This window comes from Chroicocephalus ridibundus, chromosome 9 (genome assembly GCF_963924245.1).
Source record: "Chroicocephalus ridibundus chromosome 9, bChrRid1.1, whole genome shotgun sequence".
NCBI lineage: Eukaryota > Metazoa > Chordata > Aves > Charadriiformes > Laridae > Chroicocephalus > Chroicocephalus ridibundus.
The window spans coordinates 21,584,111-21,609,076 of record NC_086292.1 but is presented as its reverse complement, the minus strand read 5'-3'; the positions used below and the strand labels follow the sequence as shown (position 1 = coordinate 21,609,076).

The 24,966-nt window shown below is 39.5% G+C and overlaps 1 protein-coding gene across 8 annotated transcripts in view; it reads left to right on the top strand.

Annotated features, from left to right (window-relative positions):
* Positions 1-24,966, top strand: part of LOC134520289 (integrator complex subunit 6-like) — a 42,175-nt gene that overhangs the window by 7,128 nt on the left and 10,081 nt on the right. For 4 of the 8 annotated variants that reach the window (XR_010072408.1, XR_010072407.1, XM_063345393.1 and 1 more), the window contains exons 3-9: positions 12,076-12,225; positions 12,949-13,038; positions 13,341-13,524; positions 14,369-14,497; positions 16,519-16,682; positions 17,789-17,941; positions 19,545-19,677. Coding sequence is in view for 6 of the 8 variants with exons in the window: in XM_063345393.1 (XP_063201463.1) it covers positions 12,076-12,225; positions 12,949-13,038; positions 13,341-13,524; positions 14,369-14,497; positions 16,519-16,682; positions 17,789-17,941; positions 19,545-19,677 (1,003 nt within the window). In the remaining 2 variants the exon portion in view is untranslated. The other 4 variants (XM_063345397.1, XM_063345396.1, XM_063345395.1 and 1 more) reach the window with 4 other exon arrangements.

Genomic DNA, 24,966 nt, shown 5'->3' with positions numbered 1-24,966 from the left:
TTACCTGCTCCTTTCTATTTAACTGCCTTATTACTTAAGTCTTTGACTGAAGGATGTGTACACTGTGTGCATGCGTACAAAATGGTCCTATTTTTTTTTAATTAAATACCTGTTTTGTAATTGAAGAAGTAAGGCCAAAATCAGTCAAAAGTTTTTTTTGTTGGTGCAAGTGGTAGGTTTGTATTTTATATACTGTAGTGCATGTCTCTCAAAATCTAAATCTATTTTACTAAAAACTTAAGAGTTGGCATCCCTGTAGCAAGCACACAATGAAGTATTGTAGCTCTTTTTAGCTTGTTCCAATAGAGAGCATCCTTTAAAAAGCATATTCCCTTTCTTGAGAGATAACATATTAGGTAGTGTAAAGCGTGTTAAAATGCTTTTAAACATGCATAAGCATGCTAGTCGTCTTTCTCCCTGTCCTGAGTGATTGCTGCTTGCTCTCTGCCTTTTGTTTGTGAGCTGTAGTGAACGTCCTTTTGCAGGAACTGGTGTGACGAGGAGAAACAAGACTCAAAACAGTAATAAATGGAGTGATTCATTCTTCTAAAGAAATAGTTTGGTGCATTCTGAAATGGAGGTCTCTTGTAAAAAAATCAAGTTCATGCAAGAAGAAAGCGTTTAAGTTTTTGAAAGGAATTGATTTTAAATGGAAACGCAGTTCAGAAATGAACTTCTCCTTGATAGGTGTGATGGACCGAACTCTGCTTGGCTGTCATTTTTATCATTAGTTTTTGAAGTTAGTTAAATACTTGAACTTGTGCTTTCACCTGCTACCTGTCTTCACAGGAAGGGAGAGCCTGTGTTGCTAGGTTAATTCTTAATGAAAATATTTTAACTGGTTCTGTTTCTACAGGAATCTGCAAACTAAAAAGCTTGCTTTTTCATCTGAAGTGTGTTACTGCTTCGTACTATTGATGAGATGCCAGAGGCCTTGAATGGAAACCAACATCTGTTGTTCATAGCCACTGTAGCGATTTATTTTTTTCATCTTTTTATTTGGTTCTTTATTTGATCTTAGACACATTCAAAGATGTAAGCCCTTAAGACTACAGGATAAACTAGACAAAAGTAGATATGTTTGCACTAAGAGGCTTAACTCATCCTTAGTGCAAAGGTCGCTTTTATTTTAAAAATAGAAGCTTAAAATGTGGAATCAAATGGTTGAGTTGAATCTCCCTAGTTGTATTTCTGTAGTGAGATGTTCTGTAAGAAGGAAGGTGCTTTGTGAAGTTGGTGGTTCCTGCCACGTGTAATCTTTATTGGCTGCCTCCTCCCCTTTTGTGCTGTTAGTATTTGAGTTTCACACATGGGGTTTTTTTTTAAAGATTTCTTTTTTGTTGGTATTTACAGAAGGCGGATTAGGCCTTGTAACCTGACTTTGTGATGTAGCTAAAAACATGCACAAAATACTTCTGTGATGTCTTGAAAATGGGCATTTATTCTTTTAAAACTTCCTGAAAAACTAGTATGGTGTTAAATGCTGATTGTCTCACACTGTAACAGCGGAGAAAAGTAATTAATGTTGCAGATGCTTCTACAATGTTCAACCTTGCATATTTTTCAAAAAAGCTTGCCAGAAAGATCTGTGATTTGCAGCAGTGGTGCAAGAATGATGTTCTGAGCTTATTGTGAACAAGAAAAGACAAAACTTGGTGCTGTCTGCTACAGTGTTTTCATCTTTCAGACAGTTGGAATCAAATGGGAAAAAGTGGTTTCTGTTCCGTGTGACTTGTCTGCTGGAGATCAGTGCTTTTGGAGGGGGGAACAGTACGAATCCAAGGGCCCTGGAAATGGAAAGAGGAGTTACTGCTCTTAGCATTTTTAAATGCAGGTCGTTATTTAAGTAGTTCACTCCCATAGATTTAGACTCTAGGAATTTTTTCTTCCTTCTTAAACTTTACTCTTACAGTGTACCACTAGTATGTATTGTGCTTCTACCCCCCGAAAAAAGTATAGCAGGTATTAACTTAAAGGAATCTTTTGCTTTGCATTTTTCGTGCTAATTTTAGAATAGTCAGAAAATAGTTGTGTAGTTATCAATTTCAGCTGTAAGCAGCATGTTCTAGGGTTGAGGTTCTAGTAAGGCACCATGGAAAAAGTACATTCTTGTAATGAGACTCGATTATTGTACAGATCAGAATCTGTGGTTGCCCATAGACACTTGTATTGATCTGTATATTTGCTCTGCAGAGTACTTGAAAGACAAAATTTCTTTTGGTGTAAGATCTGGCATTTACAAGTATCTCTGAAACTCGACCTACTTATTAACTGATAAGTAAACCAGAGCCTTGTTTGCTTTTAAATAGCTCCCACCCCCCACCCCCCCTTATTATTTTCTAACTAAAGGGCCAATCTCACATTTTACCGAGTTACTGTGTTTCTTTGCATCGGCTCCTATGCAAAGTCTCCAGGAAAAGCAGCACTAGATGTGTTAAATGTTATTCTAGGCTATAAAATCAACACTTCAGAACTCCTTAATTTTGCTTTTTAAATATGAAGATGATTGTTGATTTGGCTGTGTTTTCAGGAGTGCTTTTAAACTCTTAAAAGTGTAAAATAGTATTTAAAAAAATGCAAATCTTCATAAGATGGATGTTGTTGAACGACTAATTTGGCTGAAAACAAAGATGTACAGTGTGGTTAAGCTGGTGTTGCTATGCTCTGCTTATAAGTGAGAATAATGCATTAGTATTGGTCTTCATAGCATGTTAGCAGTAGAGCTAGTAGGTTCTTATTGGAGGGGGGGGAAGTTAAACTCTGCTTTGTGGGAAAATCTGCATCTGTTGAGGCAGAACACTAGGTGCCTTCAGCTGCTGCCAGGTGCCCCTGGTGCTCGCAGGCCGGGGAGGTAGTGTGTCCCTGGGCTTGCTCTGGGGCCAGCCATGTCCTCAGCGGGGTCGACACGTGGAGGAGTCCACAGGGTGCTGCAAGGCTGCGAGTGCCTCCAGTTGATCCAAAGAGCTTGAAGCTGAGAGAGTTAACTTCTGAATGGCGCGACTCCAGAGGAAAGCTGTAACTTACTCTCCTCTAAAATAAAAAACTGACCAGAACAATGCTACCAATTCCACCAGTGTATGTTTTTGCTGTATCAGCCTTGAAGGTGAAGTTGACATTATTTGCCAGACTAGTTGAGGTTTCTCAGTTTGTTTTCCTTCAGTGAGTGCAAGAATTTAATTATGATTGAAAGTCTATCTTTCTTTTTCCCAGCGGTGCCTTAGACAGCATTTCAGATGTGAATTGGGGAAATGCATTATTAGATGACCCCCTCTAGATTTGTTACCTCTGAGATTCAAAGTAAACTTGCCATAGATATGCAGCATTTTGGTGTGCTGGGCGAGTTCTGTGATGTGCTTTTGGAAGGAGGGAGGAGGAACGTGGCAGTTCTCAAAATGAGTGTGGATCATGCTGCGTTGTCTGTAGCTGTTAGCTGTAAAGCTAAAGGATCATCAGTAATTCTCTACCACTCTATTCCCAAAAATGTGCCAAGAAGAATCCCTTGTGCTGATAGCACAGACTCTGTAATCTCTTCGCTATTGCCTTTATTCCTTGTGACTTTTCCAGCCATGCTGGGAGTAGGAAGGGGTCAGGAGGACAGACCTGGGGGTGGGCTGGCATTGAAAGCATGTTTGATCGCCTGGAAGAGCAAGGGGGTGCCCTGGGTAAATGCAGATTTTTGATTGAAACCTCCATGTTTCTACTGTTGCCCTCTCTATAGTGTTTTTTTTAGATGCACCTATAATGGTATTTCTAAAATGACTGCTATGCTGCTGAACAGAGGCACGTAGCCTCTTGTTTTGCTTACTGTACTAGAGCTGGAAATTGTATGATTACATCTCTGTTCCCTCTCTGTTTAGCTGTTGTCTGAAATGTAGCTTGTTCTGGTTCAACTCTGTACTGAAATATCCTAGCTTGTCGAGTGCTTCTCAGAAATACTGTATTGTTTTTTTTTTTTTAACTGGGTAATGTTCTTTTATTTAAATAAGGCTGTTTTTTCAAACAGGGTGATACCATGATTTCTTCGGTATTCATCCTTTCCTTTCTTCATGTGTAGTCCTTTCATCCTTGTACAGCATAAAGTGTGGCTGTCAAAACACATGAAATATTCTTGACCAAAAAGCTAAATCCAGAGACGATTAAAGCAGGAGCAGCAGGTAATAAATAAAAAGGTAGGGTAGGCTTTTTTTTTTTGCTTGGCATTGATTATGATTACCACTCGATTCCAAGCATAGTTTCAGCTTTGAGCATCTCTGACATTTCTAACAGGTGAAGGTACTGCTTCTCTATATAAATGCCGATATTAACAGACAGCCCCAGTACTCATTTTATAACTGGAGCTTAAGAGCCTCTCTACTAGTGTTTTCCATCAATACTATGCTTAAAGATTAATTTGAGTTGTTCTTACATAAACATCTTGAATTCTTCTTGATGGAGAAACATTTCTGTATCTTGTTAAACATTGAAGTCCTCTTGAAAGGACAGTGAACCACATGTTGAGGTTTGACTGAGCTTGTTTCCTGAGGTGTGTGATTTTTTTAAATTTATTTTTTTGAGATACCATGGAGAAATACCTTTTTTCCCCCTGTGTAATTGCCTGTCAATGACAGCTATATATTGCACTAGAATGCAGTACTGATCTTGTTCACATTCACTAATATATTCTTTAGAAAACAAGCTGGTCCAGTCTATTTATAAATGTCTCTTGGTGCACCTACAGGAGAGTTGAGCTTAGAAATGTGCAGTTAAGGGGATCTTCTGTGCACCTCAGGTCACAGTGCAGACCTGTCTTGAAGTGTAAGAACTGGATTGCTTTTGGATGAGATAAAACGGGAAGATGCATCCCAGCCACTGAGTGTCCACGAGACTATCCTACAGGACAGCTATTCTGAAGTAAAACCCCTGAAATGCAGCAGTGTGGCTGTCATCTCATTAGAAACAACTGCCTTCTTTGTGCTTGCTGGCCTAAATGTAGTCTGTGATGTGTTTGTCCTTGCACTAAAGCTGTCTCCAGGTGTGTAGGAAAAAATAATTAGGGTGAGGGGAGGAGAGACTTTGTTTGTTATCAAAAGTACATAGTCTGTTCCAGAGCTGCAGAAAAGGGAAGAATTGTGGTGCCTGGAAATGGATGGAGATGGAGGACAAGCGAAGTGACAGCTTTCTGGTGTCAAAATGTGTGGGATTAAAGGAATCGTCTATTCCCGTGTCTGTTTTTCTAAGGGTGTGTTTTTTTCTAAAGGTGCATTAAAGCAGTTTATTCTTCTCCATTCTCTTGGAGATGTTTTACCTATATTAAACTTCTGTGACTTTTTTTATTTGACTGGGACTCGAGCAAGTGTTTTGTTTTGTTTTTAAAATAAATTTTTAAAAAGTCCACTCTGGATTTCAAGAAGCACTTGACTACTTGGTTTCAGTTTGTGTGTCCTACAAAATCAGCAGAAATAACTTGACAGGAAGAAACAATTTGCTTCCTATTTGCAATGCTTTAACCTTGAATCGCCAGCCTGTTGCTCACTAGCTTTAACGTAAGAGGACCAAGAGACAGATGCTGTTGTAGACTCGTCACTGTACTTGAATGCTTTGTGGGCTTATTGAGGAAGTAGTTTAAACCTGTGAATTTACTATCCATTAAAATACCCCTCAAAAGAGAACTGAAAAGGTGGTTTTTTGTTAGGCTGGTCTCATAGCAAGCAGCAGCGTATACCTGCTTGAGGGACCAGGGCTTGTTTCTCTTGTGCCTGTGGTAGGGTCATATCTAAGCTTTATCGTGAAACTGTTCCCTGTTCCGCTTTGCAAAACCAGATTTCCATGTGAAAAGCTAAAGATAGGCTCCTCTGGCTTGCTAACCAAGACATATTTGTCTTTTCATCCACCCTTGCCCTAGAATCTTACTTTGTTACAGCAAAGGATAGCGGTAGTGGCTGTCTGTGTTTCAAACCCTTACCTAAGGCAAGGGGAGACTGGAAGAGAGGGGAATAAGACTAGTAATAGAAATGATTTAATGTGTGCTTGAGAGCTTAACAGGGTGATAGCAATTGCACACAGCTGGCTTGGTCCCATCAAACCTTCCTCCTCTTCCCACAAGCTTTGCATCAGACCAGTGGGATCTGCTGCTTTACCTCCACCAGCACTCCCGAGTCCTCAAATCCAGGACAGTACAGCTTGGATCCAGGCTGGCTCCTCGTGTTCCGCACTGCCCTGATGATGATAAGCTGATTTCAGGCCCGCGTGCCAGTATCGTTCTGTGCTGGAGGTATGCTAATCTTCTATCTGAGAGGTGGCTGTTGTGATGCTGTCCTGTGCCAAGAACAAAAAATAATTGATCTTGTGAGTTTCTTTACTAAGGGCTGTTTGATAGGGTGTGGTGACAGGACTGGCGTGTTGCATAAACGGAACTAGAGAGCGCAGGTACTGAAATGAGAGAAGGGTTATTCTGCAGCCAAGGTATAGATGGAACCCGAGAGCTCTGTTGCCTCAAAAATGGCATTCATGAGCATTTGGAGGGGAGTCAAGGTCTGTGTCTCTTAGAGCTGTTCCTTCTGCCCCATTTGCACAGTGCAGGCAAACGTTCGTGACGATGAAATTTGTAGATTGTGTGATGTTGACTTATTTTAGGACTTTTAAATGTTAAATAAAATGGTATACAATGTTTATAGCATAGTCATTACCTTTCTTCTACTACTATTTCTAACTAGTAAATCTCTGAACATCAAATAAAAACCATGTGGGCATTGACTGTTTTGTACCAACAAGCAGCATAACCCAGACCTTCATGGCGAAGGAAGGCACCAGGACCTCTCCTCCTCTCCCCCTTTGCTGGGTTTTGTCACAGCGAAACCGGGTTGACCGAGATACTCTTTGTGTTTGCTAGAATTCCTACTGCAGAGTAGCTGAAGCTGGGGCAGGGGAGCTCTAGGTTGCGTAGAGTATTCACTGCTGCAGAGCCCACGGAGCAATGCTGCGGCTGTGTTCAGGGGATGACAAGGAAGTGAAGATATTTTGGCATTTGAGAAGCAGCCTCTGGCATGATAGGGGATCCAAAAGAATACTTCAGTTCCCTAGGAAAAAAACCCATCTGCTTGATTCTCGCACAGGCAGGAGCAGGTTTGAGTGGTGATGGTGTGTGCAGTTACTCGTGAACAGAAAGGTAACTTAAAAGTTAACCATTGTGATGATTTGGAAGGCGAAATGCTCTGTTGATTTCTCAGTCTTCACACAGTGCTTGGAAATTCCATGGCAGGAGTGGTTTCAGATTTCAACAGCTGGATTTTTTTTTCTTTCCCTTATTTTTTCCAAATGGATGTCACTGACAACCTGGCATGCCACAGGCGTGTTATCCTGAACTAGTCTTGGTTTTCCTAAGATGGGTCCATTTAATAATAGCTTGAATTATTGAGAAACTTTAATACTTTATACAAGTTGTAATATTTAAAATCCAATTCTTTCTCGGGAAATGTTAGCAGAACTCTAAAAATCTGTATGTTTAAATAAATATTGAGTACTTACTGTAACACAAACTGTTGTGATTGGCATGCTAGATTGCAAATTCTCTTCTTACTTGGAAGATTATTTTTAGTAATGTTACAATTTTTGAATCAAACCTGAAAGCAATCCAGTGAACAATAAGCTCTGCAGTTCTGTCTTTTGGCATTGCCTGTAGAAACACTAAGGATGAAGACTTGCAGCTTCAAAAGCACCGGCTCCCTGGATTTCATGGAGCTGGTGGAATCGGGAGAGCCTGCTTTGGACCGGGAATTCTTGTGCTCTAATGCCCAGCCTCTGGGTCTGCCTGTGTAGGCTGACCAAACTGTGCTAAGAAATATTGGAAACAACCATGCTGCCCAAAAATGTTGTTTAAAAAAACTAAAAACTGAACAACTAACCAAACTACAATAAAACCAGTAAATATGACAGTTAGCTAGTTAGTGTAGCTGAGATTACAATATATAGTCAAAACTTGGTCATGTTTTACTTGTACGTACTTTGATATCACTCTCTTTGGTGTGATGAAGGTAGCAGCTTCTTCCGCCTCTCCCCACCCCGGCAAAGCATTTTATTAGACGTTCTTTCCTGCCTCTTGCAATGGAAATCTACTTCTGTTGTTTCTCCAATGTCTTGAAGGTATTTTTTAGCTACTGATTCTGAATGAGACTTTCTTTTGCTGCTCAACTCTGATGTTCAGTTAGTCCTGGTTGGGGTAAATAAAACCTTCTCTTCTTCACTAGGTTTTTCACCATGACATTTGTCTGAATTCTAGATAATCTGGGCCTGTCCGCTGCTGAAAAAAAGCAATTTTGACCTTATCTGCTTCTTGAAGCAGCTGAAATGCTTCTATAGCTGTATGGTGAAATAGAGCAGGGCATGGATTTGTCTGAAAACTAACTCACTGGAAAAAAATGTTATTTTTTAAGTATGTTGGTTTTTTTTTTCAGTATGATTTGCTCACAAAGGCCGACGCCAGGAGCTGGAAGGTGGTGTGCAGCTTCCAAGTCTCAGGGTTTCGTAGGATGGCATCCAAAGCTTGCTGTTGTCAACACAGAAGCCTAAATGACACTGCATTTTTGCCTGGCCTTGGCATAAGCAAGCAGGATGAGATTTTTTTACTTATAGTACTTGTTTTCTTCCCAGCTATCTTTGAAAGTCTCCTGGTATGTGTGTACAGGCTAAAATTATTTCTTCCTATAAATTATCACAGGAGAAGCTAGTAACATAGTGGCAAGACAAAGGCTGCTCAGATTGCTATTAATAAATTCTGGGCATAAAAGTGACTAAGTAGGAATGTAATATGGAAGATGATGAGAAATTACTCACAATGTTAGAGTTGGTTCATAAACAACTAAAATAATTAATCTTTAGTTCTGTCTTCATAATTACTGACCTGTAGAGGATACATTGCTCTTGTAGAATATGTTTGTGTTTGGTCCTATAAGGTTGTGGGGTTTTGGTGGTTGTTTTGGTTGGTGGGGTGTTTTGTTTGTTAGTGCTTCTACTGGCAAATAGAAGTAGTGCTACATAAAAGCAGTGCTTTTTTTTCTAAGCAGCATTAGTGGCAGTATTTTGAATTTAGGAAGGATTATTATTTAATCACTTCAAAGTGCTTTGTCGAACTCATTATGCATATGCTCTGTATTACGTACTTGACTCTTTATTCTGCCCTAAGAGTGATCATACCATATATATGGAGAAGAGAATATACAGAGTTCTTTGGGGCTTTATTTTCTGTCCCTGAAATACATGTCGAATTATATACATCGGTTAGAGTATTTCTTGAAAAAACATTTTACAGAAGTAGAACTTCTTGTCGTTAATTTTGCTGGTTTTGATCCAAAAAGCTTGTTTGGGCGTAAGCGAGAGAGTGTAGTACGCTAACTCATTGGACTTTTGTTTAAAACTGGGTATGGAATTAGGAAATCTTGCATTTGCTGCCGTGTTCACTGAATTGAGAAGTTCTTCAACTTCCTTGGTTGTGCACGGGGAAAATAAAAAAGGAGGCAGCGTATTTTGCAGGCAGCAGACCGCGCTGCAGCCGGAGCGAACGCCGTAGGAGCTGGAAGCCAGGCACATGTTTTCAGACAAGGAAAACAGCAGAATCTCTGAATATCAGGGAAGATTGTTACTGTTTATTTTACGAAGAAATACTCTTAAATTCATTGGAGTTGAAATAAAGAGTTAGGCTGGGAATAGTGTTTCCTTTGTGAATGTTTTATTCGCCCCCATGTGCTTCTTGCAACAAAGTAACTCAAACGGCAGAAAACACTTTTTGAGCTGCAGCCCGGCTGTTCCCAAGAAGCTGGGGTATTGGATAGGTGTTTGTACCGGACAGAACGAAGCATCGCCTACATCTAAGGGTTCACAGAATTCATACAAAAACATTTTTGTAATTGTTCACTTTAAATTGTTTTAAGGCAAACTTTTTTAGGATAAAACAGATCATCTTGTTGGGATTTGGTGTACTTTTACTCTGGAAAGAAAAAGATCATTAACTAAGTCGCTCTTACTCCAAAACAATGACCCTGTGTTTGTACTTTAGCCTTGCCTTGGGCTGGCGGCACATGGGGAGTTGGGGGCCCAGCTGATGAGATGCTGTGTTTTGTTCGGGTGCGGATGGTGTTTTATTGAGGATTACCCAACTGATCCAACTACGCTGCTCCTTTCGGATTCAAGTGCAATTTGGTCATAAAGCTGGGCCAGGCCTGCTGAAAGTCTCTTTTTTCGTTGCCCCGTTGCAGGATTTTCTCTCTGTCTCCCTTGAGCTAATTAATGTAAAGCTTGAAGAACTGGTTCGGGGAGCTAAACTTGACCAAAAACTGTTTTTGTTGTCTCCTTATGCTTAATTCCTTATTCTGCAAAGAAGCCCTTGTAGCTTAGGCCGGAGAACTCAGCCCGGACATTGATCATTTCATGTCCTTCCTTTCTGCTCCATTCTTGTAGTCATTTATGACTCTAAATTTGTCGATCCTGTGGCCATCTCCACAGCCCGCAGTGTGTACTAGAGATTGGCAGCAGGATATACCTGTTAAAAAAGGACAGGAAAATCCTGGCCTTTCAGGTTCTTGCACAGCATGGCACAGTCAGCAGGTGATTGTTGCCGAGCCCAGCACACCGGGGAGGAGAGAACCTAGCCAGAGGTTGTCCCAGGAAAAGTCAAACTGTCTGAAATGATTCTCTCCATGTCTGCGTAACTGGGATTCCGTGTGGAGCACGGGAACGTCTCTGGTGCCAGATGTCAGGGAGCCTCTGTGAATAACTGCTTGCTTACTGCAAGAATGGTTTGGAGAGTAAGATGTGAGAGCAAGGCTGATATTTGTGTGAATATCTGGAGTTTTCAAGCTTTGCTTGTTTTAATTGAGGCAGCTTAAATCCTGCGCCAATTCCCTGTGAGCTAGTGTTTTCCAAAACAGCTTCCGAACTCTGCAGCATACCACCTTTTAGGAGAAGGGCACACGAATCACAACTGCTGTGAGGAGTGTTAGCCCTGCTTTTACTGTAGGATCCAGAGTGCTTGGCAGGACTGATCCATCCTCATCGCTTTTTGCTGTTCCTTGGAATGTCCTGCAGGCTTTGTCAGCAAGAACGGCTTTTTTCATCACCTCCGAAATTTCAAGCTGTGATGCTGAGACTCTAAACAGTAGTTTGGTTCTGTGTTACACGGAGTGTTTGCAGGTACTCCATAGAAAGTTTCACATTGAGAATTAAGGGCAGAAGGGTGTCGTTAGAGGGCTGGCAGTTGAAATACCAAGGAAGGAGAAAAGTTTGTAATGCAGAACAAACAGGGGGTTTGTAACGCAGAAGCGACAGAGGGTGCTTGATAGTTCGTTAAAAGGCATGAACTGAGCCTGACGGGTTGGGCTGGGAGGAAGTACAAGAAAAATGGAATAGTTGAGCAAGAGTCATGTAATATTTAAAAATAGCTGATTATGATTTTTTTTTTTTAAATACTCCTACTAAATTGATATGCTTGCTTGCTTCCTACTTGGGGAGTTTGTGGGAAAGGAGCAAGAATGGCAGTCACTGTTACTATTGCTTCTTTATCTTTCTTCTTTTTAACCGTCACTGTTAGATTTCTGACTCCTGCATCAGTACATGTTGCAAACACATCCTTTCTTTCCTTCCAACCTCGATTTATAGAGGGAAGAATGAAAGGGGGATGTGTATGTGTCAAAGAAGCAGCAATATCACACTGCTTGTATCTTCGTTTTATCATTGCTATTACTGCGTTTCCGATTTCAAAATTTGTCAGTGTCTTCTAATAAAATATTCACATGCGTAATCGAAATAATTCTATTAATTGCACGGCCTCTCCAGCAGTTTTGACGGTCAGAGATGTGTATTTGCAAATTTTTTCGAATGCTTGACAGTGCATGTATGTTGTGAGTCTCCCATTGTCGGCTTGACGGTATGTTTCACATCAAATTGTGCGTACGTGGATTAGATGTGTGTAGCATGTAAATAATGCAGCCTGTGCATTAATCAGGAATATAATCTAATTTTTGATGGGAAGGGAGATAAATAACAATTTGCAGTTGATTGCAGTCTGTTGCTAAAATAACTAATAAGCTTTTTTGGTTTGTTTAATAGGCTGGATGGAAGGAAAACCATGCAACTTTTATGAATGAACTGAAAAATCTTCAGGCTTCAGGACTAACAACCCTTGGTCAGGCACTCAGATCATCGTTTGACTTGTTAAATCTCAATAGATTAGTGTCTGGAATAGACAACTATGGACAGGTAACAAATCTATTTATAGTCTTTGGTCTTTTATATTTTTCTCTGTTTTTTGAAATTATAGTGGGGGAGGGATTTTGGTGGTTCAGGTTTGGTTTTGTGTTTTACTTTTTTTTTTTTTTAAATGTTGTATAACTGTGTTAAAACTTGGAACTGTGAACTTTGTTTTTCCTTCTTTTTTCTTATTACATCTATTGTACATATCCTGGAATATACTAGCACTTTTTTCCTTACTGAACTACAAAGAAAGCAGTAGTATAAATGACTGCGACTGTAGACCCACGATTGCTGTTTGGGAGTATGTACACTGGATGGCAGCGAATCTGCTTTGCAGTTTCATGTTGTCTGTAGTGAATGTCCCGACTTCTCCAGTGTCACATCTGAAGACTGTGGTTAAAAGTGCTCTGGTTTTTGCCCCACCCTCATAATGAAATTCTGAGTTCTCTGTCTCATTACCAATTTATATGCTGCTTTTGTGGGCTAGAGTGGTTTTTTACTGTTACTGGAGGAAAAGACTAATAATTCTAAAAATCTTCAGGGGATGTGTGTGAGTGCACAGAGTAGCACATCTTGCGTAGTTCTGTATGGCTCCACACCTATTGAAAGAAAATTACAGGATTATTTTGAAAGATTGCTTATCTTACCGTTTATTTTATAATGACAGAAATATAAGCCTATGCCTGAGTGTTAAGGTTACTCTTAGCATTCTTGCACTTTTGTCTCTAGGGGAGGAATCCATTCTTTCTGGAGCCATCTATTTTGATTACCATCACAGACGGAAACAAACTGACAAATACGGCAGGAGTTCAAGAGGAGGTAAACTTGCATTAAATTCTTTCAAGTTATGATCTTGCAGGTTGGCGCTATACTGAGATTATTACTAATTGTTTTTTACTGCTAAAAGTACTTCTGCTTCATCAGCATGTTTTACAATAGATACTAGGAACTAGCTATGCTGTCATTGCCCAGCCCCTAAATTCATAGTTCACATGGGTTTCTAGAGTGTAACTTCAGATAAGTTAGTGGATGGAGAAATGGGTTTCTTTAAAGAATAATGAATAAATTTGGGTATTGGTTTGTCAAGTACTTGAAAATATTCTTAAATCTTTCTTTACCAGCTTCATCTTCCTTTGAATTCTCCTTTGCCTGGAAGTGAACTAACCAAAGAACCATTTCGTTGGGATCAAAGGCTGTTTGCTCTAGTGCTGCGTTTGCCAGGAGCTGCATCTGCTGAACCAGAGCAGCTTGGGAGTGTGCCTACTGATGAATCTGCGATCACACAGATGTGTGAAGTTACAGGAGGTAACCAGATGTTACTTTGTTTTGGTTCACACTTAATATTTGCCTTAAAGTATTTAATTTCCTTTGTTTCAACTTCACCTCTTGCAGTTATCACAGAGTAATCTGAATTACTCTGTGTCCATGTGAACCTGTGTAGTGTTTTTTGAGCTTGGTTTCCATTAGCACAAGAGAACTTTACAATAAAACTATATACCCATCTCAGATCTTCTAGATGTGAGAGAATTTTCTTAATGCACTAGTAGGAGGGATTGGAAAACTTCTTAGATTGTCCTTCCAGATTTTGGCTTTGCTCAGTTATGAAATTTGTTATTTAAATGTTGAGTTGAGTAGGACAGGTATTATTGAGATGTTAGTTATGCTGCAGGGTTAATAAGCTAAATTTAATCTTAAAAGAACTAATTCTGGAGCCTGTTCCTTGAGGTGTTCATCAGATTTTTTTTGAGTTGGTGCTTGAAAAAAAAATGTTGCGTGGGAGGGGGGAGTTTGAGAGTGCATAGGAGTTGGCAAGGTTTAGGTAGACAAAAGCAGGTAGATTACATAGACTTGGTGAAATCAGGCGTTCCTAAGACTGTTTATAAACTTGGCCTTGGCCCAGCCTGATTTAGCCTTAATGGTCTTTTTTACTAATGAGTAAAAGCTCAGCAGGTTGGGGTTTTTTTCCCTTGGTTGTATTGCATTTGAAAAGTATCTTGCCTTTTACATAAGCTTGTACAGTTTGTTGCTAATATTTTGGATAAAACTGAAAGCCTTGGCAGTGTGACTTATGTAATAAAACATTTTCCTTAATTAAGGTGACTCAAAACTTGCTTTTGTATTTTCCCTGTGTAATTTCTGTCTTGCATAGGTCGTTCTTACTGCGTTCGGACACAAAGAATGTTGAATCAATGTTTAGAATCTCTAGTTCAAAAAGTCCAAAGTGGAGTTGTTATTAACTTTGAAAAGTCAGGACCGGATCCAGCTCCTATTGGAGAAGGTATTGTAACTGTGTCTTTCCCCCTAATGTTCAAGAAGAAATGTTTTGTATGCATGCAAATGTACTTGAGTGCCTTTGGTGTCCTTCCTACCAGCTTTTCACTGTAGTGTACAGGATACATTAAATGCCTAATACATTCTAAAAAAGCGATTAAGCTATAAAGCTTATATGCTTCAGTAGTAGAGCTCTGGTATCTCTTTAAATACCCCAAATCATGATGGATGTGCTGTTCTTAGCTTTTGAGTAGTTTTATGTTTATTTATGTTTAGTCTTTGTGATATTTTTACAAGTGTTAGTTTGATCCTTGATAAGTTAAATGGTGCCATGTGTTTGCACATGTTTGTATAGACGATCTACCTGCTTGCTGGCTCGCCTCACACTCTTTCTCACCTCGTTTTTGAGGGTTGAGGGAATTGAATGTTTGCAGGAAGTAGTAAAGTTTGAATTAGTGTTGTCAAAACTTGGGTTTAAAATAATTAAATCCAGGACTAGTGCATTTAAACACTTAAACATCTCTAAAGTAATCTCAGTGTTTTCATTTTCTGTACACTTTCATTGTGCTAATTGGTCACAACATGGTAAGTTTCAATTGAACGTTCTTAGCTGCAAGTGAAGAATTGTGTACAAAGAACGAGAAATTATTTTGCTAGCTGCAAGTAAAGGACTTAACAGGGAAGAGGAAAATGAACTCTTAATGTGGAGCAGTTTTTCAGATTTGCAGAAATTCATGGCTGAAAAGAAGGATAGAGAGCTGACCAGCTCATGTTTAGGAAACGTGGATGTTCCTGGAATGTCAGGAACATAATAGCTTTTAGGATCCCCCGACCATCCTAGGATAGCCAGCTTTATTCCTGCTTTCATTTTTTGAATCACCTTTTTCTTGCTGTATATATTTTTTCTCCTTTTGCTTACTTAAATGCTATTTTATTGGAAGGCTTTCCTATAATGTTGTGCAGGACAGCACCTCAGCAAATTCCTGTGTCTCTGTTGGCCCACATGTTCTCCCATGTCGCAAAAAGCCTGGTGAAATTTGTTGTTGGGTTGCTTTTTATTTTTGTCATGCTTAAATTGTGATGCACTGTGGATATAATTGTACAAAAATTGCACTTTCCCTCTTTACCTGAATAGAGAAAGTTCTAAACTAGAGAGAAATTTGGGGGGATTTAGGAATGCTAGAAAAACCACTGTGTATATAACGCAGAGAAACCAAACTGATACGAATCTGAAAGGTGTTCTGCATAGTGTTATTGGCCAGCTATCTAAAGCAGGGAAAATGAGTCGTGTACAATATCTGTACAGTGAAGAAGAGTCTTTAAATGGGTGGTCTCTGCTGTGCCATTTGCTTTGAAGAGCAGGCTTTGAAGACTACTGCTGAGATTCTGCACTGCTACAAACTTCTTTGCCCTCAGTGTGAAGGGCAGTCTGTGCTTGTATGCTGCAGTGGACTGGCAGAAAACACCATTCTTTCCAGTAGAGTGGGATTTAATTGATCTGTGAATTCTTACTAATTGAAAAGGTGACAAAAGCTGCTCCTTCACGATGCATCTGACTTTTCCGTAAAACTTTTCTTCACTTCTGGTTTCCACTAGTGGCAGCATCAGTCAGAGTTTTGCATCCCATGTAGAAAGACTGTAAATGCAAATTGTCAGTCTTTGCAGGTGCAGCAGAACTGAAAATTACAGACTTGCTGTTGCCTATCAGATCTATGGCAAAGTACTAACCTTCAGCAAATAGCATTTTCCATAATATGTGAGTCTGCCTTGCTGCACTAATTAATCTATGCCACAGGGGTGGAAGGGTAGATGTGGGCAAATGTTAGCATTGTTTCTCAGATGCTGCTGTTTTACATTTTGACGTGTAGGTTCTTTTCAACTGCTGATGTAAAGATCTGTATGTCTTTGAAACAGTTGTAATGAAACACCTTACTGGTTGCTAATACAGAAATTTTGCTGGGAGACATATGCGTGCATGTAGCTTTTTATTTTCTTTTTTGTTGTTATTTTGCTTTGTTTAAATTTTAGATGGACTTGTTGATTCATCCAGGCCCATCAATTCATTTGCTTCTCAACCGTGGCATAGTTGTCATAAGCTCATTTATGTACGGCCTAACCCTAAAACTGGTGTTCCTGTTGGGCATTGGCCAATCCCAGAATCTTTTTGGCCTGATCAGAATTCACCAACACTGGTAAGTAAAATAAGAACTGAAAAAAGGATTCTACAACTAATGAAACAGACTGAAAATGAATAATAAAGTAGTTGTTTGGGTTTTTTCTTTCTACTTTCTTTGTCTACTAATGTGATCTGACTTTGCTTTAAAAGGGTAGTTAAAACTATTTTTAACACAGAATGGTATAATCTAATGTAGATACTCTATGCAGTGATGTTTTTTTCCATCTGGAATGTTTACTTCCATGTATATAGTTACTTAATTTGGTAAATTTTTTTTTAAAGATTATAAAATTAAACTACAAATTATTTCACATACCACAAATCGTAGTGAACCTATTAAATTTTAATCGAAGCTTTATAAAATGCATTTATATGGAAAAAGGAGTATTTGGTTTTGATAGATGAACCGTGTTGTCTCTGCTTAGTATTACTTCATGTATGGACTCTTCTTTCATTAGCAGGAAGAATTAAAACTGAAACGGAAGAGTTACCCCTTTCAGAAAATGAGGGGAAACCAGCACTCATTCCTTCTTTTCTTGCTGAAATGATAATACGTTTGGCATATCTTATTAGCCTTTCAAAACATCTCCCTCTTGTTAGGCATGTTCTGTTTCTGTACTTTGCAAGTGCTCAAGGTACTGTTTCCCCCCCCGCCCCCCAGGATTCAAGAGGAAGAAAATCAGACTTAGCAGGGAGTATCTTGAGATATCCTTGGTGAAGTGAGCACAGTTTCACATCTGTAATGCTGTGAACATCAAGCTGAGAAGCAGAGTTGAAGTTGTTTTTTTTTTTTTTTTTTAAACCTATCTGTGATATTATAGGTTGGTTGGCATGGAGGATTTTAAATAGCAAGATAAATAGTTGAATATTAACTATGTTTTTCTCTTGGTGGGAAGAGTGTATGTACGTGTGTGTCTATCTCTGTTTTAAGTTAGAGAATTAATTAATCTGTATTCTATTGTGTGAGCCTGTATCTTTTTCTCTCTTGAAGGAAAATGTAGAAACTGGGAGTTTAAGCCTATAGGATGGTAACATACATGCGTATGAACCTTTTTAAGAGAACTGATTTGTTTACCATAAATAGCAGACAATTGATACATTTTTTTTCTCCCATCCTTTTAGCCTCCGCGCACAGCTCACCCCGTTGTGAGGTTCTCCTGTGTCGATTGTGAGCCAATGGTAATAGACAAGCTTCCTTTTGACAAGTATGAGCTTGAGCCTTCACCCTTAACACAGTACATCTTGGAACGAAAGTCTCCTCATACCTGCTGGCAGGTATTTGCCCTTTATTTGGTTCTGGAAATGTAATGGGCATCATAAGGTACTTTAGTATTTGTAAATCTGGAGAATTGGGGTCTGGTTGCAGACTCTGCAGTTGTTGAGAAGAAACGTGTCAAGGTTTCAGTTACCTCCTTTCTAATAGAATTATCAGGAGTCAGAATGAGTGTTCCCTCTACAGGCTTTGTAATCTCATTTAATTCTGTTTCTAGGTCCATCTCATTTTGCTAAGGAACGTGTCCCGCAGGTTCCATTTTCGTCTAAATTGAAATTCTCTGTAGGCTTCCATTTGCTTACAAGGAAAACCTAGCACTAGTTTCCATCATGTTACCTAATCAACAGCTGCAAATAATTTCCACTCGATGGTTGAAATTGCTAATGGGAATTGAATGGAAGCTGTTGATCTTGTTGACTGCATTGGCCTTGAAGAGGTCGAAGTTCTGCTGCTGAAATCCTTTGTCACATGCTCCTTTTGTAATTTTTGGATAAGTGACTTGTCTCTGCTTCTTCTATAAAATAGGGCTTGTAATTCCCTTCTCAATGGTGTTCTTGTAAAAAAATAGCTTAATAGGTACATCAGGAGTTTTTGCTTAGTATGATGCTTTAGCTGGAAAGATGGGTTTGGAGGTGTCTCTTTCATGTTTCTGTTTCCCTAATAAATATTCCAACTTAACTAAAAATATAACATGCATATTCGTAAGAAAAATTGAAGTTACTTTTTCATAAACTAATTTCAAAAATGTCCTTTAAGCTTAATAGGTACATTATTTGACTAAGTTATTAAAATTACTCGTTTGTTTTTCAAAAACTGCTTTTCTTCTCCTAGCTACATATCAGACCCTTAGAGAAATAGGCTCATTGTCATAGAAACCATGTAACAAACCCTGTTCCTTACACTCCAAAAAAAATAGAGGAAAAACACTTTCTTTTTACTGCAAGGTTTACTTTTTTTTTAGGAAAACTATTTTTGGTTAGATGTGTGTTATTTTGACTGTCCCAATAAGAATATCTACCACCTTTATCCTGTTGAGGTAGTTGTTTGCATGTATTGCTTTCCAAGGTTAATATCCCCATATACATACGCGCTTAAAAAGTCAATGTTAAGAATGTTTTGGCGCTTGGCATAACAAAAAGATGTTTCTTGAATATTTGCTTGTTTTGCTTAGTTTCTATGCTTAAAAAGATTTCATTTATCAGTGTGGTAAATCTTAGTCATGCTGTTTCATGAATCAGAAGACTAATTTCAAACAGACTGTTTTTTAACATACCCTCAGCAGATGTCCCCTAACCTATTTTAAATAATTGCAAAAACTTTTCAGAGCATTATTTCAAAGTAGTTTTACTAAAGCACTAAAGGTTATACTCTGAAGAGCATTTCCACACTGACTGGCGGTACACTAAATGTTGCATGTCTCAGTTTTGTGTGGCTGGGGAATGTAAGTGCATGCTCGTCCTGATGTGTGCAACCTCAAACTTGGCTGCCCTTGATGATTTACTGTCTTAATGCAATTGGATTCAGACTGATTTTAAATTTTAAATGCCCCATGCTTAATATTCCTCGTATTCTTCTAATACAGTGATATCTCTTATTCTTCATCAGGTGTTTGTGAGTAGCAGTGGAAAATACAGCGAACTTGGCCACCCGTTCGGGTATTTAAAAGCAAGCACTACTTTAACCTGTGTAAACCTCTTTGTGATGCCTTACAACTATCCTGTTTTACTTCCGTTGTTAGGTAGGTAATACATTTCCATTGGACTGCCAACGCAGCTACTTCAGAGTAAAAGAAAAACAATAATGGTTGGTGTTCTGCCTTAGTTTGAGACGTTATAAAGTAATGGAGATCAGAGAGTAGAGAATGTTGCAAACTCTTTAACACAATTTGGGAGGAGAGGATTTTCATACCCCCTCTCCCTTTTTTTCTCTCCAGCAGAGGAGGAGAGCTACCTGCTTCCAGTGCATGTTTGATGCTGTTCACCTCCTAGACACGTAGCCTCTTCCTTAACCTGGAGTAAGCTTCAACCTCCATTCTTTTCCCTCATTTAGGGTGTGGTGTATCCAGGTTTTGCAGTTGCTCTTGTAGCAGCTAATTTTTTACTGGAAGATCAGATGCAGCGTTTGTTATGGGTGCTGGGAAGAGGGAATTCCCTGATGCAGTTTAGAGCAGTAAGAAGGAACAGAGCAGTGAAACAACCTACACTTCTTCCCTGCCCAAAGGACCAGTGGTTTTTTCACTCCCACAATGAAATTACTTTCTACAGGAAAGACGGTATGAAAAGGTGCTGTGTGAATAACTGCCATAATAATTGTGGCTGTTGGGTTTCTGACATAAAGGTAAAGGCAGAGAGAACAGTTTCCTGGGTGTTACTAACCCTTTTAGTTGCAGATGCTGCAAGGCTTTTTTGTTCTGTTTTTTTTTTGGGTGTTTTTTTTTTTGGTAGGTGTGTTTAGTAATACTGAATAGCAGTGGAGATCAAGAGAATTAACGTTGACTCTTACTCTTACACAGGATTTTTCGGTTCATTTGTAGAAAAAAACCACAACACAGTTCAGGAATGCTTTTTCATAATCCTGGTCATAACAACAAAAAAAAAAATTGTGCTTGCTGACAATTTGAACGTATCTTACATAGTCATCCATGTAGCCTAATAATTGTCCTAATGTGTGCAAATAGGATATTTCTAGACTAAATTAGACTTTCTGTGAGTTTGTGGCTACTGAGTTACTGCAGCAGATCCACTAGCTGAAAAGCCATCACTGACACCAAATTAATTTCCCTGTTTGATGTTGACACTTGTAGTTCAGCTGTGTCTTCCCTGCCAGCTCTTGTCGTCCCCCTGCCTTTTTTGCAGGGGCGTAAAGCTCTTAGTACTCTTTTGGGAAAGGCATTATTTAGTATGTGTAGTGCGATTCTACAGTTTACTCACCTGGTATCCCACATCTTAAATTTCTGAAGGCTGTTTAAAGGGAAATGAAGAGCTTCCACGTTGCCTGAGTTGTAAAGCGGATGTTTTCTCTAGAATGCAAATACTGTGCATTCCGTCTTGTTCACACAAACACATACACAAAGTGTAACCTTCAGATCTTGTTCCAGGTCTTTGTTTATTTTTGGTCTCCAAGGCCTTGTGGAATTAAGTTCGGTGGAATACATACAAAACACGAAAGCAGATCTGGCCCCTTTTCTGCGTAGCAGTACAGAGAATTACTAAGATGCATACCTGTTAAATTATTTGTAGGTGTTTTAAAAAATACTGACTGTGGGTTTGTCTCTGTAGGTAGGTAGGGGTTGTTTCTGTTTTTAAGCCCTCCCCCTGTGTCTCAGTGCATACCAATAGTGGCTACTGATGGTGCAGTAGAGGACTGATTTGAGGGTGTAAAACCAATCTTTCGTTACTCTCACCCAGATTAAAAAGGATGTGAGAACTTCCAAGCCCAGGAGAAGCCTTCTCTTTTCAGCCCCTACCACCCACATCGGCACATCAGTGAGGTTCTAGTGGCTTCTGCCCTACTGGTAGAATATTTTGTTGGAGGACTGGGACTTCCCTTGGGATAGTACAGTGGATAATCACTCTCCCTTCCTTCTAGTGACTTTCAGACAAAGCCAAAACCACTTTACAACTGTATTACTTGTACTGTCTTATCAAGTGGTTTGCGTGTGTTCAGCCTTATAAATAGATAGAGAGATGCTTCAGAATTTATTTTTTTTTTTACATTTTTGTATTTCTTCTGCATTCTTGAGCAGGAGAAGTTACAATTTTGTTCTTGGAAAATAACGTAAGAGACAGCCCTAAAAGACAGGTAAGATAGGCATGCATGAAGAGGCTTACAGATTATACTTGAATAAACTGAGACACGTTGTAGTGGTCTGTGACTGAAGGAGACAAATTGTACCACATCCTGTATATTTGGTGATTTACATCTTGGTTTCTGCGAGAGTGGATTTGGGAATGCTGTAGCCTCTCCTAGCTTGTAACTTAGTGGGTCTGCTTTTAGAATCTGAAGCTTTATAAGGAAAGGAACCAATTCACGAGACTTCATACAACAGTGAAGCCGCACAGGCCATGTGTTAGCCTGCCCCATGCACTGTGGGTTGTCTGACATAAATTCTGGTCTCTAGATCGTCTGTGGGGGTAAGACAGACCATGTGGGCTGAGCTGAGCAGCTCCTTTTTGCTCTCGTGGGGAAGGCTAGAGAGGCAGCACGATGAGCTTGAGGTGGTGGTTTGCTCGGAGAACTGGGGAGGTGGGGTGCATTCTCCTCTTGTCTTTTTTTTTTTTTTTTTTTTGCTCAGTGAGAGGCAGACTTCTGAAGACAGAACATTTCACAGATAGATGCTGACGTGCTCTGATGCTGAATATGTACTGCCCTCAGATTATGGAAATTTCCTCTTGAAGGATTGTTGCCATTAACTGATCCTAGCAAGGCTATTGTACTTCATATATTCTTATTTAAAAACAATTGTACAGCCAGGTGAAATGAGGGGTTAGAGCTTAGCAAAGATGGGGTACACCTCTGGATGCTCCTGCCTTGCCCAGGATGTTTCCTTGGCTGATCTTTAGCTGCGTTAGAGGGAGGGCAGGTGCTGCTGAGCCATGGGAGTGCTTATCCATTGGGATCATCATTTGGGACATTGGGAATGTCAGCAGAAGCGGTATTGAAGCAGCCATGGTGAACATGCCACGAGAAAATGGTTAATAGCCTTTCTCTGTGGGTCTAACTATGCAGAAGGCTGAGCATTTAGAAAATGACTGCCCATGAAGGACCGCAACATGGACAGTTTCCTTTGATGATTTTACAGGCTCCTTGAGAGAACCTGCACGTCATGATTTTATATTTTGGAAACCAAGGGCTGTCTTTCTCACAAATGTGAACATAGCAAGCTGTGGCAGTGGGAGGGAGAGCTGAACATTTTGCGTCAACGGAAAGAATGTCGCAATACCTTTTTTTAATGGTGGATACTATTTTACGTTGTAGTGCCTTATTTTTGGCTAGATTATTTGCAGGGAAGGATATTTCCGTGAATATAAAATCATGAGTCTCTATTGCTTAAAACATAGGAGTGTATCTATTAGCGCAGAGGCATTAGAGAGCTCAGGGAATTACAGGAGCCAGCAGGGAATGGTGCTGTACTTGCTCAGGTAGAACGTAAAGTGAGTGGTGATTTTTTTAAAAACAAACAAAAAACAAGTTTTTACTTTGGTTTACATGGTGCAAGCTGTCACTTACAACTAGACTTGTCACATGAACTGTTTCTGTAATTAGGCTCCAGCTGAACTACTAAAATTACCTGTTGACCATTCTCTCATACTTTCTTTTTTTTTTTTTTTTTAAATATTCACTGAACCTGAAAGTGCATCAAGCCCCCTTCTGTGGTACTGGGTGTTAAGGATGTGTATTGGTATCCAGTTTGTCACAATTTGGTTGTTTTGTACGCTAATCTGAAGTGGATAAAGACTTTGCAACGCAGTTTTAACTAGTCTGTCTGTAGTTTTACTCGATATCTTCGATTGTTGCAGGTTGTGGCTCTTTCCTAGTGGTTTTTCATTCCGTGTTTCCAATTATCCAGTGCTTTATCTCAGCAGTCTGAGCTCAGAAGTAAAAAGAATTCTGCATTAAATGGACTATACAGAGAGTAATATCTGAAAATGAATAGATTGGGTTAAAACTAATTTATGAAAGGATATTTTCAATATTTTCGGATTTTATCCACAAAAGTTTGGGATTTAATCTATGAAAGACATAGTTAACTGGGTTACTGTTTGCTTATTTATATAAATGATTATGTGCAGCCCAGGGCACAGCGCAAAAAGTACATTTCAAGTGCCTGTGGTGCAATCTGCTGAGAGTGTATGTCTCAAACTCTTGCGATAGAGGCAGGTAAGGTGTTGATGGTGGTGTTCTCTGAAACTTGTGGCTGTGTTTACCACTGTGACCGTCTTCCTTCTAGAGGGCAGGAGTTCCTGCAGTGGGTTTGTGCTGTGGGGAGGCTCTCATTTTAAATAGACAAATCTTTGCTGAAGCTCTATTTAGATTTGAGAACTTCTTACTTGGATAGCAAAGGTCAGGGAGGTGCTTTTGCATTTGACTTCCCAGACTACAGCTCTGCGGTGGATTAAGAATCGCGGCTAATCGAGCATGATGAATGTCAGCGCCGTTGAAGAGTGGCTGTGCAGTCCAACCGTAGGGGTTATTCACTGGTACAGCCTGCACCGTGCAGGGTGCGAGACAGTAATAAAGTGCTGATAAGGGGTTTAAGGTTCAAGTTGTACTCATAACCTGCTCGTAGACTTTAAAATATTAGGGCATACCACGATACTAAACATTTTACACTTTATTTTTTTTTTCCATTTTGAATTTTGGGAGAGGGGTATAGTTTAACTTCTGTTTTGCTGCAAAGAGCTAATAGGCTTATAAGATAAGAATGGATGTTACTTTATATTTGCCATATGCCATGATACCATCACAGTTCTTTTGGATAATAGTGCTAAGCATGTGGTATATTGAGATTTTAAATGGAGTTCTAACTTGTCTTCTCAAACTCCACCCCTCTTCCTTCAGGCCAGGAAAGAGAACAATTAGCATCTGTAGTGTGTTTTTGTTTTATGTGATACAGAATTCATTTAGATTGGAAAATACCTGTAATTAAGTGTGGTTTGACTATGAAAACTTGGAAAATCGTATCTTAACATCTGTTCGATTTGTGCAGAATACTATGCAAGTCAAATTTGCTTCTCCAAATATATCTTCCTGAAAGCTCAGTCTGGAGAAAACGATTTCCTTGCTGCATCTTCCGCACACCCTCTTCTGTGCATCTCTGTCTCCTTCAGCTCTCCCCGGCTCATTTTTGGACATCCCTTTTTCCAGTCCCGCATATCCTTCCAGTAGCCTCACTTTGCCAGCATGTTACAGCCCTGCTGAGGAGAAACTTGATCTCAGTTGATAATCCATAATTTCAAATGGTACATTACAGCATACTCTGTTCGGTTTTGGTGTTTAGAGATCACTGTTACACTTTGTAGTGTGC